Source organism: Watersipora subatra, chromosome 4 (genome assembly GCF_963576615.1).
Source record: "Watersipora subatra chromosome 4, tzWatSuba1.1, whole genome shotgun sequence".
NCBI lineage: Eukaryota > Metazoa > Bryozoa > Gymnolaemata > Cheilostomatida > Watersiporidae > Watersipora > Watersipora subatra.
The window spans coordinates 29,910,293-29,927,405 of record NC_088711.1 but is presented as its reverse complement, the minus strand read 5'-3'; the positions used below and the strand labels follow the sequence as shown (position 1 = coordinate 29,927,405).

The following is a 17,113-nucleotide window of genomic DNA, read 5'->3' as shown; positions in this document are numbered from 1 at the left end:
CTTGTTGTTGGCATGATGATGTATTTGCTTGCTCCAATATAAATAATGCATGTGGCAATTGTTGTGCATCATTGTTAGCAGCTTTCCGGTTATCTCCACAAGCGCAATGTAGCCAATTCTGGAAAATCAGAGGGCAGCACACACAAAACCTTTAGCATGATGTATATATATTGACATTGCTGACGTTATACAGCATACATTGTTTGAAAAGTCGATGCGCAATGACAAAATGTCGGATGATGGACCACTGGAACAATGATAGGAAGTAAGTTGTTTCAGTTATCAGACGAATCTATTATAATAAATTGTTAAGTTTAATAATTTCACTTTATTTGATATAAAAAGAAAATGTTGCACATAACTTAATAACTACCACATCAGCACCAAAGCCATAAAAGGCCTTCAACAAGCACAAATGAGAACAGAATAACACAGTAGAAAAGGGCCACATATACTACATGTAGATATGTGATAATAAGTGAATATAAGTCTGGGTTATTTAAAAAAATCAGTGTTGAGAGTCCTGAATGTTGTATGTATGCAGGTATGTTTTAATTTGATCAATATGTTCACTCAAAATTGAGCACAGTACCAAGCTGAAACAGCTTGAGTTTTTGCATATGAAAGTATTCCTATCTAGAACAAGTTTGTTCTTTATGGCTGCAGATGAACTGGCAATGAGGTGGAGGGCACGCCAGATGCCCTCTGGCGTGCCCTCCCTTCATTGCCAGTTCACCCACAGCTATAGGGAACAAACTTGTTCTATGCCTATCTAGATATTGCATATCCATAAAGCCTCAGGAAGCATTTTTGCTCTGTCATTTCTTACTCCCTGCAAACTCCTCTTGGAGATCCTTGATCTAAAATAAAAACAATCATAGCATGTGTATTTACATCTCCTTGAACTTGTTAAGTACTGTGAATGCAGTATTCAAGTGGCCTTGTTTAGAGACGATTTTTGACTTTGACAGGAACATTATTTGTTAATTTAATTAAATAGATTGGAAAATTACATTGGACATTGTGATTAGCTGGAAGTTAATTTGGCGATCTCAAAGAACCGGGCAAATCTGCTTTTGCTAGTTTTTGACTTTATTACTGTTTTTACAAGAGTTTTATTTCACAATTATTTCCTGGCTTCATATATCTCTTCCGATCCTACACTGCTCAACCGATTTAGCCCATAGAGTTGACTTGTAGAAGACAACAACGACATTAGTCCAAGTACTCAGTCTACGAATCGGATGGTGTTGTGGCACCTTGTTATCAACTTCTCAAAGTGTTGATAACAACTCCAGAGATGCTTCCAGATCCTGATTAGAAATTTGCAAATCACATCAAATCACCAATCATGAGATTGGCATCAAAGTACCATAAAAATGGATTACCCAGCTTGTAAATTAAATCAAATTAAAACCATCAATTACATAGTGGATGATGGTTTTAATTTCATTTTATTTCTAAGCTGAGTCGTCACCCTTCTAAGTGATTTGATTTGGAGCAAAACGCATGCCAGCGATTCGATATGCTTTACAAATCTGGAATCAGAGATTTAGGAGCATCGCTGCACAACTCTCTCAAATTCAGACACTGAGCACTTACACTAAAGTGGCACGAAAGCATCATGCAACAGGGTTCTAATTTTAAAACTGAGTTACTGAATATTACCACTCACCGGACTTAGGTATGAAAGTAACATCAGGTGTCTGAGTTACATCTATAATGCTGTCATTTGTGGCGTTTTGTAGATGCTCCCCACATCTATGGAAGCTCGCATAGCCTCTGCTCTTACTCCTATCCGTCCTGAGCAAGCACTGCGTTTCCTCCTTATCTTGAGCTATAAATCAGAATGCTCGAGGCATTGAACGTTTGGCTGAGTGTGAACAGTAAACTTAACAAATATCGCAGTTGGCAGCAAATAATTTGTTTCTAAAACCTAATCCTGCCTACACAAGGGGTTCTTCTGCATTATCCTACTATAACTTCATGTTTTTCTAGCTACTAATCTAGGGTTATAAAGGGCTTGAAGATCCGCCTACCAATGAAATTCCATATTTAACCATAATTAATATTGCACAATTTGCCTAAAAGTTTATTGCTGGTTATGTGAGTGAGTACCTTCGTGTTACTATCAGATGTATTGTCTTGAGGATGCGGTCTCTTTGTTGGATTCTGTGACTGAAAATATAAACAATACGTAAATTACGTATATCGACACCATGTGACAACATATATGAATTTATGCACATGTATAGCATATTTATATGGCGCCTTACAATGCCTCGCGTTGCGTGTTCGCAACTCGAGTTGCCGTGTTGTACAACTCGGCCTGGGTTTTTGATGAACTCGAGTTGTGTTACGCAAAACTAACACGGGTTCGTAAAGAAAGCAAAATGAGTAGTTGGGGTGTCTCATTTGCAGAACATTTACAGAAATTTAATAATAATAATTTAAATATATATACACATTTAAATTATATGTATTGGCGATATTTGCGCATATTTGTTTCTATAAATATAACGAGACAAAAACAATTGTAGAATGTAAAAAAGCAAACTAAAAAACAATCTATGTGGGAGCTGGCCCACTTCTTTTTCAAATAAAAAAAGAGTTATCTTTCTAGAACCTGACAAAAAAACTGAATGAACACCGAAAATAAACAAACATAGAAATTACGTCAACAACGTTTACTGATGCACCAAAAAAATTCCATATAAAAATATACCGTAGCTAGAGAAAATGAAATGATGAGATGTTCTCAAGCCGAGTTGTTGTTGAAAAAACTCGGCTTGGGTTTTGATGAACTCGAGATGTGAACGCGCAACGCGAGGCACTTGGGCGCCATAATATTCATATTTGTGGGCACTATTTAACTAAATTCAAATTGGCAAAAGAGTCCAAACAAAGGCTTTGTTGCCAGGGCTCTAAAATAAGCATTCATTTCATCTTGCTTTTAATGATTGTTTTTGCAAATTTTAGGTGTGAAATATTAAATGTTAATAAAATATTACGTCCAAGTTTAAGCAAAGATGTGAACTGCGATATAATACTATCTGGCGCATGTGTGAGGCCTTGGAATGAGAAATTCTCAAGAAAAATGAGACAGATTGCTGTAAACTTCACTGGCTATTTTGTTAATGATATGGTATCTGAGCATTCCAATCAAGTCCTTGTTTCTTTGCAATTCTACCGAATTTCTATGAGAGTGTAGATAAATTAAAATAAGACAAAGTGTTTTTGAACTTTGATGTACCGTGAGACCGAAAGCAAAGTATCAAATACAGCTTAGACATGTCCAACCCTCACAGTAGTGTAGACTTAGATTTACTGCATTCTTTGATTTCAGGCTTACAAGAACATAAATGTGCATGCGTGCTTTTGTTACAAGATAGCTATTTAAGAAATAAGACAAATTAAAATCCATAAAAGCAATAAATATTATTTATCATCTCTATGTAAAATCCATACTATACTATCTGTGCATCTGCAAAGACATGAAATGATAGCCCTGTCTAAATATGTTGGACATACAATGACCGAGTTTTGCTGTCCAAAAATATCCCTTATAATAGCCTGAGTAAAATATTCTTGGTGTACTGGTAACTTACCCTTCGCTGTTCTTTGTACTTTTCCTTCTGGGTTTGATGTCTTTCAAGGCCGCACATGCAGCCATACTCTTTTTCTTCGCCATACATACATAAATAGCCTTGACTGTCATGAATGACCTTCTTTCCTCTCCAAATAGCTTCACCTTGCTAAATTAGAGCAGATAAAATTTTAAAACTAAGAAACATGGTACAGAATTTTTAGATTCATTGGCTGAAGACGTTGTAGGTTTTTAGTCTTACTTGATTGCTAACACTCAATTGAGAACTAACTGCTGCATGTATATGATGCTTTATACATTTATTGCTTGCTTGATTGTAGTTATTAATATACAATGATTTTTAATGTCATTTCAATTGTATGCCAATGCTTGTACATTGAAGCCCATGTATATCTTCGAATCAAGACTGCACTATAAGCTTGATTGTAATCCACTGCATGTCTGTATGGGGTCTGTATATACATGAATACCCACTTCGTTAAATTAAGCTTAAAGGTTGACTTGCAATAAAATTCACATTACAGTTATTTTGTATCAAAAGATTCGCCATGTCTACTCTGTTGTGTAGTAGGTGCCAAATATGTGGGAATGTGATTAAAAGCTCTTAAAAGCTCAAAAACGAACAGAAAATTGCAGCGACACTAGACCGCCCTAGTTTGGATTCATTTTCCAAAACGGCTAAAATGTGACGTATGTGTGGGAGACAGTTTATGTTTACACTTTTATGCATCCTTATTCGTCGAACTATTTTCACAAATATACTTCACGCTTGCAATAAAAACCATGTCTATTGTTCTTACGCGTCTATTTTATCGGCATCGTAATGCTGCAACTTTGAGCACTGATATCTCAAAACATAGCATAAAAATATGTTTAATTTTTTAAACTTAGCTTGAACGCTTGCATATCGGTCAGATCTAAAAAAGATAATGATTTGTGAGTTTCTAGTCTGTAGTTCCTAACTCGGTTTGAAAACTGTGTAGCTGTGTTGGCGATTATACGTAATCAGTAGTACCAAAAACGTAAGAAAATAGTTTTTTATAGCTTTCAAAATAAACTTTTGACATCAGTGTTAAATGTCCTGCTCTAGCGGGAAATATTTGTTTCTTTTTTGTATTTCTAAAGCAAGCGGCATCGTGGGGCCAGCAACGTGCTGCATGCTTGCAGTCAAAACTCTTCTTTTTGAAAATTAAGAATGATAACTGGCATTAAAGAATGGTTACTGGTGTTTTGCTGGTGCTGGAAATGCCTAGATTTATTCTAAATACTAGAAATATAAGGTATATATATAAAAAAGTGATAAAAACATAATACCGGTACATTGAAGAAATGCCAAAAAGGTTTACTGGTCTTAATAAAATGTTACGCTGCTAAAAATAGATCCTAGACAGATGTGTTATAAGCAACTATGTTCTTGATGACAGTTTGTGTTGCAACAGTGTCTTCTAGTGCGGTCTGTTAAATTTCTAATTGTAATTTTCCTTCGAAATATTGGACTAAGTTTTAGATTTTATTTTACTTATTTTAGGTGGTGGATGTTGGCATAAAACTGGCGATTTCGAAGTCGAAATCAACAATCAAGGTATTTCTTTCTGAGGTTGTGATCTAAAGTTGATGTGACGTGATGCTGTCAAAATATCCCTATTTCATTTAATCAGCGGTAAAAGTTCATCATGGGATTAATTTTTGTTACATCAACAAAATATATATTTTATAAACTAATTATGCAGCGCTTAACGAAGCAGAAAAGATCTTGCCATATTGTATTATTCGTTAACTTTTTTTATCTTTATCAAATGTTTATTTTCAGTTTTATCAATGATATACAGCCCTCCATAGGGGTTGTATATCATTGGTTTCATAATCTACTAATCCATGATAGTCGCACTAACGCATTAGACCAGCCTGCTGACATTGTTATAGTGCCAAGACATGATTCTGAGCGAATTCACTACTCCTTAATGGTTAGTATTTTTATGCTGCTCTTTTATACTAAAAGACTATGTCAAGATATTAATTTTGAGAACAATTAGTGTTGCATGGCTGTGCATAGTTATTATAATTGTTTTGAAAATTTGAAACAGCACATCTTTTATATAGCGTGTAACTTGACTAAGATAACTGTTTTCTAGGCATGGGAATACTTGCTCTGCAACTTGCATTAGCTTGCATAGCTTTATATACAAGTTGTATTTGGTACTCTGTTTGCAGCTGGTAGATAGGAAACTTAGGAAAATTCATTTAATGGACTCTCTTACTGTAGCTAACTTGAAATCTGTTTAACTTGTATTTTTCCTAATAATATAACCACTGCTATACTACTCTGCTTAAATAAATAAATCTGTTTTAAAATAGTTTTAGCAAGGACTTTATTGTGTGTTGTTTATCAGTCAAGTAAATTCCGTAATAATAGTAGGCTAGGCGGCTGATCAACCACAAATTTGTGTACATATATCCATACAGAATCTATATTCAGTAGTTAGCGCTCGCTCGTTTGATCACTTGGCTAATGAGTTTGACAGACCCGCTGCCTCGGACCACGATCAATGGGGGGCGGGGACTTGTTTACCGTTTAGACTAAGGGAAAGATCGTTGCGTTAGCAACCGTCTGCAGCCACTAAAAGCTGAATGGAACTTATTATGCTTAGCTTTGAAACGCAAATAAAGTGTTGAATACATAGAATTTTATTATCAGAAACTATGGCAAGCTAACGTGACAGAAAGCCAAAGTTTCGTTTTGTTTAAGCCACTATTATAATCTTTTATTTTGTGTTTAAGCTACTATTATAATCTTTTATTTTGAGCTTTCAAATGACATTTATTCAGCAACTGTTGATATCTATTTTACTGGATTTTAAACTTCCTTGTGTTTATTCGTAATTAACATGTTATTGTAGATTTCACGATGTTACTTATTAGCCAGCGTTGATGGAAGTTTGAATATATATATAAATAAACACCAGCGAAATCGAACGCTCACCACAAACACTTCGCTACAGCGCTCAAGTGCAATTACATAACAATTAGCTTGTCGGGTGTACACGTATGTACATAGCAGACCGCGTGAACTGCTACACTTACAAAGGACAACAGACCATTGAAAAAAGGTGAGCATGAAATACTTCACTAGGTTTGTCGGTAAATCTTACAAAAAGCAACAGTTATTGCCTTTGCATTCTAGCATAAATGGTTTAATCCAAAAACTCACTGTTAGCAACAATATTTGCAGAAAGCTTGTTTCTGTTGATGAGAGGTTTGCTGATTATGCTGTGGCAGATAGTGAGATGGCGGCTATGCAACAGAAAGATTGTGTAAGCTGTGGACTGTATGTTATCAAGGTGAGTGACACTCTCATTCGTAGAGGTCTCAAGACTTCAACAATTATCAGTAGGAAGCGTCTGTTTGGATTATTTATCTACTATTTATTCTGTCAATTTTCACTGTTAACCACAATGTTTTTTCAGCAAAATTAGTGTGATTCCTTGTAAGGGGTTATGCAATAATCTTGAACTTTCTAGATATTCGGCACATTTTTTTTGTTGTAAACTTATTAAAGAATAATTCTAAGAATCTCTATTTTTATAATGTTATTAATATTTTCAGCATGCGCAACGATATGTTGAATCGTTTGAGCTAGAAAATAGAAAAGATGGTGATATGTCTTTAAATCCTTCCACATACCATAAAGAATTATTGGCAAGTATACAGGTATGTGAAACAATAACTATTCTCAGCAGATTTAGCACATCGGTATATCTTGTATGTAAATATATGTTGAAATACTTCCTCACTTATTTGGTTTAATTTTCTCAACCTGAACTTTCAACTTTTTAACATTTTTGCATTGAATTTCGTTTTTAACCAATTGTCTTTATTTATGTTAGGAAGACGGCCGAGCATTGGCGGATATCAAGCTCTCTATTGAAGCAGGTAGGTTGAAGATGTAAGCCACATACAGGCTAACAAGTTTTATATTTGTATCTTGTTAACACATAAAAATTATTTTACTGTGTTCGCCAATCTAAAGCATGAGAATACTATTCTGATATCTTTAAATAGTATAGTGTTGGTATCTACAGACATTACCTGCTTTATATATATCTAATGCATGTTCTTAACCCTTTGGCTATGGCGCTTACGGCTGGGAAAATACCAGTGTACGGAGGCAATTACTAGGGCGATTTGAGCCTTCGATATGACTGCATAAAAACTGCAGTAACTTACATCACAATTCTGGAAGTTACATAAATTAATGTGCATAGAAAAGCTGGGAAATTTCTCTACGAGCTTATATTTTTTCTATGCAGATAGCTTGCAAATGCTTTCCAGCAAAAGTTTCAATTTGTTGAAACTACTAATTTTTTGTTATATGGCATTTTCAATTGTATTTTCCTAATTAATAAAGGTAATTGACAATGTTGTATTAATAATACTTGCACGGATTCATAGGTTCTCAACAAGTTGCAAAAGAAATTGGTCGTCAAAGAGCATTGAAAGTGGAGCTATGAGCGCCGATGCATTGCGGGAGCGCCACTCGAAATTCTCAGTGCATGACCCAAAAGTCCAGCGAAAAATGGAGGCCTGACAATGTCGCCTAAACTTCACTATAACTTACATGCAAATTGGAATAGAGCTATAAATGAATATGCATTTGAAAGCTTAGAAAGTTCTCAACAGGCAGACACTTATTCCCTGCATATCATTCCTGCAAGTTTATTCGTCTGTGAATATTTCTATCAAAATTGTGATGTGTCAAAGTTGCCACCCTTCTATCATAAAACATTGATAACAAATTTATACATTTTTGGAAGCAATTGCTCTGTGAAAATGGTTTATGATAAGCATCTGCACGGTGTCATACGTTTGCAAGAGTTTGCAAAAACTGGTTGTCCAAGTCATCCTTTTCAAGCTAGCAAGTGTTCATCTATAGATATGAATTTACCAGGCAGCAAAACAGAATATAACCAGTCGCATATTAAGACAAAAACATTTTCTAACTTGAAAAATTTATTGCTAGCAGGCTGTTCGAAATTGTCAGCAAAATGCACAGTAGAAAGTAAACTTGCTTCTATTTTTCTTTCTATTTTTAATTTTATTAAAACATCAGTGTACATAATAAAGGATTGTGGACCAGTAAGACAACAGAGTAGGCTTTTTGAAAATACTTATATGCAAAACTAAATAAATAACTCGCCAAATATCTTTACCATCAACAGGCTTCGAAGCATCGCAATGTTTTTGAAGGCCATATTTGTTTGTTTTGTTAAATATAAAATTTATAATGGCCGATGTTATAAAAAGCTTTACATATTAAAAATACTTACCCGTTTAAAATTTCGAACTTACTCCTGCCAAGCTGTCAGCAAAATGTAATTTTTTTGGTTTTAAGTCTGCTCCTATTTGAAATCCGTAAATACTCCCGGTTTCATCGCCGGCTGTTTCACTCTCACTTTCGCAATCCAGTTCACCCTCTTGATCTTATTTTTCACTTTTATCGTCTTCCCCAATTCTTCCGACCTGATAGCCTCTTCTTCACTTCCAAACCAGTCGATGTCTTCCTCTAAACGAACTTTTTAGCAGAGCTTGAACAACCGTGTGCGTTCATGATGAATAGATTTCCATAAAAGATCACATCTTTGCAAAGTGTATCGCTTGCACATGCGTATTAGGGATTATTTATAGCCTCAAAACAGTATCACAAAGCCAACGGAAATAATCAAATTACTAATTCTAATGCTTTTTTTTAAATAAACAATATATTTTAAAAAAGTTCTATCAAAGGCCGAATTATTTCCAGCTTTTTTGGGATCCGTACACTGAGACAATGCTCGTATTCCGGGCTTTAACGGATTTTGTAAGCAAAGGGTTAACTAGATCAAAACTTTGTGAAGTAGTCTGTAATGTTTTCTATTTATTTATTTGTGTAATAGCCAAGGAAGAATCCACCAGAGAAGCAGTGAAGTGTTTCACGACAACAGAAGATCGTGAAGCTACCAACTAGAATGGCAGGGAGCTTACAGAAAACCCTGTGGAATTTCCTGCTGTCTCACTAAATGCTCAGCTTATGTATTATAAAATCAAGTACCTGAAGCGCTATAAAACACACCATAATAGCTATGGTGTATTTAATGTAGTTCCAGCCGGAGATTACGAACATTGTCGACAGGAGCATATATCTGGAATGTATTATGGTATTCAGATGGTAAATGAGACCATTTTATATGATCTTAAAGAGAGTAACTGACTATCAGGTCATTAGTCGGCAACTTATTAGACTGAGTCCAGCTGTACTAGAAACTTACGAGTCATGGTGTAAGAAGTTGACTCCTGAAGATGACAATAGTAGGCCATCTCCAGCATATTATGGTATGGAAAAATCCCATTACGCATAGCTAAACATATGTTTACCTGTTATGCTTTCCAATGTACACATGTATGCGGATAACTGGCATATCTTCAATATGTTTTAAAATAAAATTTTATTGTTTGTTCACACCGGACTATTATAGTGTATTACCTGTTATTTGATGAGAATGCTATGTAAATCTAAGATAGAGATGCTATGTGAATCTAAATAATATATAACTTTTACATACAACATACAATGATAATACCTTCTCATAACTCTAAGCTTTAGTTTGTATGAAGTCATATAACTTTTATGTAGCCAGGCTAATACCTGCTGTTCCAGTCCATGAAGTTGAAATAAGATAACTGTTTTGCAGCCAGGCTAATAATTGCTGAAAAGTCAGGTTCTAACATGTATTTAATAGAAATATAACTGTTTTGTAGCTAGGCTAATAATTGCTGAAAAGTCAGGTTCTAATTTGTATTGTAATTAGAAGAAAAAGTATAACTGTTTTGTGTGCGAGCCAAAACCTGCTGTAGTCATATAAAATAACTGCTTTACAATGTAGAACATACGTAATAGTTTGTAATAATATTATGAATGTACAAGCTCTATTCAAGAGTATACTAAAAACCATTTACAACAACAGCCTACTAAGACTACGCAGTACAACTAGCATTAGCAGTTTTGTAGTTGCGTAGAAACGACCTTGTCAACGTGCAGTTATATTCTAGGCGCCAAAATTTTTTTTGGTGTGCATTCCGCAACCGAGTTGCGGCGAGAAACTCACAAATCGTTATCTTTTTTAGATCTGACCTTGCATATCATCCTCTGATAAAATGATGAGCCCTTTGGTTCGCTAGGATGGTCGAAAAATGCTGTAGAAGTTGTTCGCGCCATATGGCGGGAATTGTAAGTCACATGATCAGATAATGTTAGTTTCAGTTCAAGTTTGATCGATCGCAAATAACAGATACGCTTTCTTGTATTAAACTTGTTAATTTCAATTCGTCATAATCTCTAACGCGCCACATCTAACCTGTTTGCATACTCCACATGTCACCAAAGCACGTGAGTAATTTATTTTATGAAGCACTTGTATTAGTAGTAGTTGTTAAATAAGTGCACTCACCAATAAATCCACAAGGGAAAAAGCCCCGTCTGCAAATCGTCACATGCTTATATAGCTTCCGTAGTCATCCACATGGTTGACTCCTATAGGCCCACGTACTTGCGGTGCGACCTCTCAATACCGGACTGGCATACGTAACCTAAGTTCCTGCAATACGGGCGGGCATGAGGCAGACACATGCATATACAACATGCCCTTTCTTTACAAGTTGGTTAAACAGGCGTCACGCCAAACACAACCAACAAGCACAAAACCTGAACACATTCAGGGAAGATACGTTGCATATAAAAGAAACATACCTTTTGTTTGCGAACGTTCCTTTGTGATGTATTGGAATCCTTCCTTACACATTAACCGGTTATCCTGGTTCAGGAATCTTCACCGAGGCTTTCGGTGTCCATCAGGTCCTCATTGATGACCTCACAGAAACTCATCATCACCTAAAAACCTGTCCTCACGGTTCAGGAGTTAGCCTCCTCCACAAGCATCTGTGTCTATGCTCGGATCTCCCTACTCCCCGTCGCCTGTAGTGTCACCACTGCAACCGCTAAATTAGCCTCGCCGGAGCTCGGCTCTTTAAGGCAGTGCATTAAGCAAAGCCTCCATACTCTCACTAGTGTGAGAGTTAATGTGAACTGGCCTATGTCCCGTTCACTACCACTGGCAGTCACAAATATCTGAAACCATAGTAATAAACAGATGTGAGTGTTAGTAAACATAGTCAGGGTTACAACTGCATCTTACTCGTCTACCACTCCTCGTTACCACAACATAATCACCAACATTCTGACTGGTCGAGCCAGCTGTAGTGTCATCCTCTCTCATTTCTGGGAGAGGTGTCACATTCCCACTTTTTCCTACCGACTCATTAACTAAAGTTGGTAGGTCTTCCATATCATCTCTCTCTATACTCTCTCCTTCAGGGTGAAGTACAAAGAGGTGTTTCCTATCTCTATGGATCTCGCTTTGTCCGACCTGCACCCAATAACTATCTGGAGAGTTATCCTCTCTCAGTACAACACCTTTTGCCCCTGGGTCTGCAGGTGCCCTAACAAAGACTGTCTGACCTGGGCTCAGTTAGCCTGTCTTGACAAGCTGTTGTTTTTGCGTAGTTGTCCCCCCGTCGAGCGGCGAGCAACAACAGCTTGTCACAAGACGTACTGCACCTGATGCATCAGCTGCACTTATAGGGAGTGGTTCTCTTCCGTCTACACGGCTTGGCTGCGATGTGATGTCGGTCGCTCCATGGGTAATCATAACGAATTTCACGCAAAAATTTATGTAGAAAAAAAAACAAGATTGCAACGTTTAGCCAAAGACCAGTTTCTGTGATAAACTTTAGTAGAACTTAAAAATAAAATAAACTTAAAATAAAGTCCATAAGAACAAATAAAACTGACTGATACAAAAATAGAAATAAAACTGACTGAGCGCACAAATAACGACATGTTTAGTCGCTGTTGTTGCCTAAGTTCTCAAATTCTAATAAAGTTTACTGCAGAGAGAGGTCGCCAGTTAAACGTTCTTATCTTAATTTTTCTACATAAATTTTTGCGTGAAATCTGTTACGATTACCAATGGAGCGACCGACATAACATCGCGGCCAAGCCGCGTAGACGGAAGAAAACAACTCCCTATCAGTGCAGCTGATGCATCAGGTGCAGTACGTTTTGTGACAAGCTGTTGTTGCTCGCCGCTCGACGGGGGGACAACTACGCAAAAACAACAGACAAGCTAGTGCTCAGTGTACTTAACAAGGAAACTCTATATTTCTTATCCCATTTACGTTTCAAATTCTTCATACAAGAATTCTCCAATTCCTCAAACTGACCATAATCGATGTCACTCTCATATGGCATGCCTAATTTAGACCTTACCGCCCTACCAAACATAAGTTCACTAGGTGTGAACCCCGATGGTAATGGGGTAGTACGATGAGCCATTAACGCTGCATATTTGTCATTAGATTTTTTCCATAAAGACTTGACAATTTTTACAGCGCTTTCTGCCATACCATTAGAACAAGGGTATCTAGGACTGCTAGTAATTAAACTAAACCCTTGATCCTCAGCAAACTTCCTAAATTCTTTGCTATCAAAGCACCTTCCATTATCTGACCTAACTATGTTAGGTATGCCCATAGATATATATACCTATGTATATATACATACATATGTACATATACATATATACATATACCATATATACCTATATATATACCATAGGTATATATATCTATGGGTATGCCAAACCGAGAAAATAATTCTCTCATAACAGTAATTATTGCTCCAGGTGCTTGTGAAGCAACGGGTAATGCCTCTATTCACTTGGAGTAATAGTCAACTGCCACTATGAGCACACTGTTCTCTAGAACAAACAGATCTGAACCGATAACCTCCCATGGTCGAGAAGGTAACGTTGACTCATGCATAGGCTGATGTTTTATTTGCGAATGCACAATACAAACATTACATTTACTTATGAAATCTTCAATATCACCAGAACAACCCGGCCACCAAAAGTGGCGTTGGGCTCTCCTACGACATTTAGTGACGCCTTGGTGTCCCTCATGGCATAATTCTAGGTATTGAGGTCTTAAAGACTGAGGTATATATATCCTAGAAATATACAACAACATGCCTCCGTATACACACAAGCTATTTCTAGCTGTGTATAACTTAGACATTTCACCTTGTAAACAGCCATGTTTATCTGGCCATCCGTTTATCAAATATTCCATACACAAACTACCGCACTCGTCATCAGCCATAGCGCTGACCACGGCCTCCTCCCTCACATCTGTATATGTGCTGGAAGAGACTGTGTTGTGCACATAAGCTTCTATCGAGTCACTCTTAGACTTAGTCTGACCACATGTATCACTGTTAGGACGACTCAAAGAATCAGCTAAATACATATCCTTACCTGCTGTATGAAAAATATTGTAATCATACCGCATTAACCTTAACTTAAAACGTTGTACTCTCGCTGGCAAACAGGAGAGATCTTTTTCACCTAGAATCGAGATAAAAGGTTTGTGATCTGACTCTATTTCAAATTTCCGTCCTACTAAGTAGTAGTCAAACTTTTCATAAGCCCATGTAATTGCTAAGGCTTCTTTTTCAACCATAGCATACCGAGTTTCTGTTTCTGACATTTTGTGTGATGCATACTCAACTGGTTGCCATTCATTTTTGCCAGCTAGTTGCAATAAAACGGCTCCAAGAGCATTTTTACTGGCATCCGCCGATACCCGATGTTTAGCTCTTAGATCAAACGTACATAGAACTGGTTTTTTAGACATTTTTTTTTAACATCTTCAAAAGCCTGTTGTTGATCAGGCCCCCAATACCATTCAGACCTAGCGCCTGAAACTTTATAAATAGGAGTACAAAGTTCAGCTTCTTTTCTGCTAAATTTCATTAGGTAATTAACCATACCGGTGAAACGCTTCGGTTTTGTTTGAAGGAGGTAACATGTTAACTATAGCTTCTATCTTACCAGGATCTGGCTTGATAGTACTGCCACTAACTACATGTTCAAGAAATTTTACTTCCGTTAAACCAAATTCACATTTTTCCTTTCTCAAGGTCATCCCAGAGCTTTCTACTCTTTCCAAAACTTTGCGAAGTCTCGCCCAATGTTGTGATGGGTTGGAACCATACACTAAAATGTCATGCATTAAACAGAAAACGCCTTTCAAACCATCCAATATTTTTTCCATTGCTCTTTGAAAGTATTCTGGAGCTGAGGAAATTCCAAAGGGCATTCGCCTAAAGCAAAACCTTCCCCACGGTGTTACAAGCGTGGTCAATAATTTACTTTTAGGGTCTAATTTCACCTGCCAAAAACCAGAGTCGGCATCAAGTTTAGAAAACACGGTGCCTTTAGACAGTTTGCATAACATATCTGAGATCTTAGGTAAAGGGTAAATTTCCCTTTTAACTCCTTTATTTAAATTGGTTAAATCCACACACATTCTGATTTTACCGCCAGATTTCGGAGCTATTGTTAGACCCGAACACCAATCCGTAGGTATTTCTACTTTTTCTATAACCTTATCAGTGAGCATTTTATCAAGCTCTTTCTTAGCCTGAGATCTTAACCTAGCTGCAATTGATCTTGGGGAATACAGCCTGACGGGTTCGGCCTCACCTCTCAAGGTGATGGAAAACATACCAGGCATAGTACCCAAGCCTTCAAACACTTTAGGAAATTTCTGAATAGGATCGAAATTATCCGTACACATACCATTAATGACAGCGAGTAAATTAAGATTTTTAAGTTCTGTCATTCCTAAAAGGTTGCATCTAGAACCTTCCAACACATATACAGGAGCATCAGTAGTACGATATGAGCTCTCTATATTTACTCTACTGAATCCAAGAACTTTTAGACTTGAGCCATCAGCACCACTAAGGTGTCAATCTGGCTCTTTCAAATTCAAACCGAGTTTACTTGATGTCTTAACAGTCAAAGTAGAAACATCAGCACCTTTATCAAATGTGAAATCAACTTCACTACCATTTACCTTCAAGGTCCTTACTATCTTATTATCTAGTCATTTAGGACCTGCAGATGAAAACCTTACACTTCTACTTGGGAAGTGGGAAGGTGTACTATGGCTATCTCTTTTATCAGGGCTTTGCCCCTAGTTTGGTCACTTTCCCTGCTACTACTTCTGTTGTAGCGGTGTCTATATTCCCTTTTCTAAGTATTCTCGGCGCCATCTCTCTTACAGTCAATACTAGTATGACCTTTCTTATTGCATACAAAACATCTAGCTGCAGGGCAACTACGTAGCCTATGATCTCCACTACCACAGTTGTAACATTCATCGTCACGCTGAAGTGACTGTCCATCCTTAGACTTAACACGCCAATTGCGGCTATACCTATCAACGCTAGAATCTCTTGAAGACCTGCTAGAGTCTCTATACCTGCTCCTACGATTTTGTATATTTAGGTAGAATTTCTTATTTTACTTACTGGCTATGGCGCGTTTAGTGCTGTGAGGAATAATGAGATTCAAACTGTCAAAGTAATTAACTGTTCGACACAAAGCTCCAACACTCGTAGCTGACACCCAATGATCTTTCTCAAACACCTGGAGGACTTGAGCATATCTCTCTGTGCCATACTGCACACCATACTGCACACAAATACTGCACACCATACTGCGTACCATACTGCACACCATACTGCACACCAGCATCAAACCTTTATGGTCGCTGGATAAGGTGGCAATCTTGAGTGACAACATCAGGCCACTGTTTGCCGATGAGCTTGAGGCAAGGGTCAATATCATCTTCACACAAATAGTAATTTGGGTCTAGGATCCGGCTATAGTCTGGAGTTATCTGTAAACATAAAGCAGAATACAAACATGTTGAAGGATTCACATCTATAGGTGCTTTAATATAAGATTTCCCCACACAGGCAGTATATTTTATAATTTGACAACGTGTCAGATAGAAAATAACATGAGGAATGAGCAAGTGATGTGCAAATTTATTTACAACATGTACAGACCGCGGCAGTGAATAATGGGCCTGTGTGCCTCTCATCATTGCTTTTTACAAATTTAATTGTGCTTCGATCTGCTTCGGGGGCATCTGGCAGGGCAATCCATCTTTATCGAGTCCCGAACCTAATTTCATCGTTTTCTGACTGATGGATGATCAGATGTAATCTCATTCTACAACACAGTTGAATAGATATTCCATGACAAAACGAAAAATGAATTTACTAAGCGAAGCAGATACAAACGCTACACTGAAACATGTTCACAAAGATACCGATATGTCACTCACTTGCACTTTGTATTGCTGTTTCTTCCTTTTGTTGATATCTTGGCCATGTTTGTATAACCTTATCCTCAAACCAACAATCGTACTTGGGATATTTCCAATGAAACGCCTTGACTTCTTTGCAAGGCTTTCTGCAATAAAAATATTAACTAAACAAAAAAATTTAGAGCAAACAAACAAGCAAAGTTGATATATAAATAGTGTAATATTTTAATG

At 37.0% G+C, this 17,113-nt stretch overlaps 1 protein-coding gene and 1 long non-coding RNA gene across 4 annotated transcripts; one reads left to right on the top strand and one right to left on the bottom strand.

The window, feature by feature from the left end:
* Positions 1-358: 358 nt before the first annotated feature.
* LOC137394966 (uncharacterized) lies at positions 359-11,903 on the bottom strand. The gene is made up of 6 exons (XR_010978417.1): positions 11,388-11,903; positions 11,089-11,235; positions 3,609-3,755; positions 2,119-2,178; positions 1,676-1,837; positions 359-860 (listed from the first exon to the last, which is right to left on the bottom strand). It is a non-coding gene; the product is annotated as an uncharacterized lncRNA (long non-coding RNA).
* LOC137393702 (uncharacterized) lies at positions 5,047-10,128 on the top strand. 3 transcript variants are annotated; one of them, XR_010978317.1, is made up of 7 exons: positions 5,047-5,189; positions 5,418-5,571; positions 6,505-6,714; positions 6,837-6,945; positions 7,211-7,315; positions 7,492-7,537; positions 8,057-8,668. XR_010978317.1 is itself a non-coding variant. In XM_068080358.1 (6 exons), exons 2-6 carry the CDS (start codon positions 6,653-6,655, stop codon positions 9,606-9,608), a joined length of 393 nt encoding a protein of 130 aa, XP_067936459.1. In that variant the 5' UTR covers positions 5,047-5,571; positions 6,505-6,652; the 3' UTR covers positions 9,609-10,128. The 3 variants fall into 3 exon arrangements, 2 of the variants coding, with proteins under 2 accessions (XP_067936459.1, XP_067936460.1); XM_068080358.1 differs by lacking the exon at positions 8,057-8,668 and adding an exon at positions 9,538-10,128 and having other exon boundaries at positions 5,047-5,571; XM_068080359.1 differs by having other exon boundaries at positions 5,047-5,571.
* Positions 11,904-17,113: the final 5,210 nt, after the last annotated feature.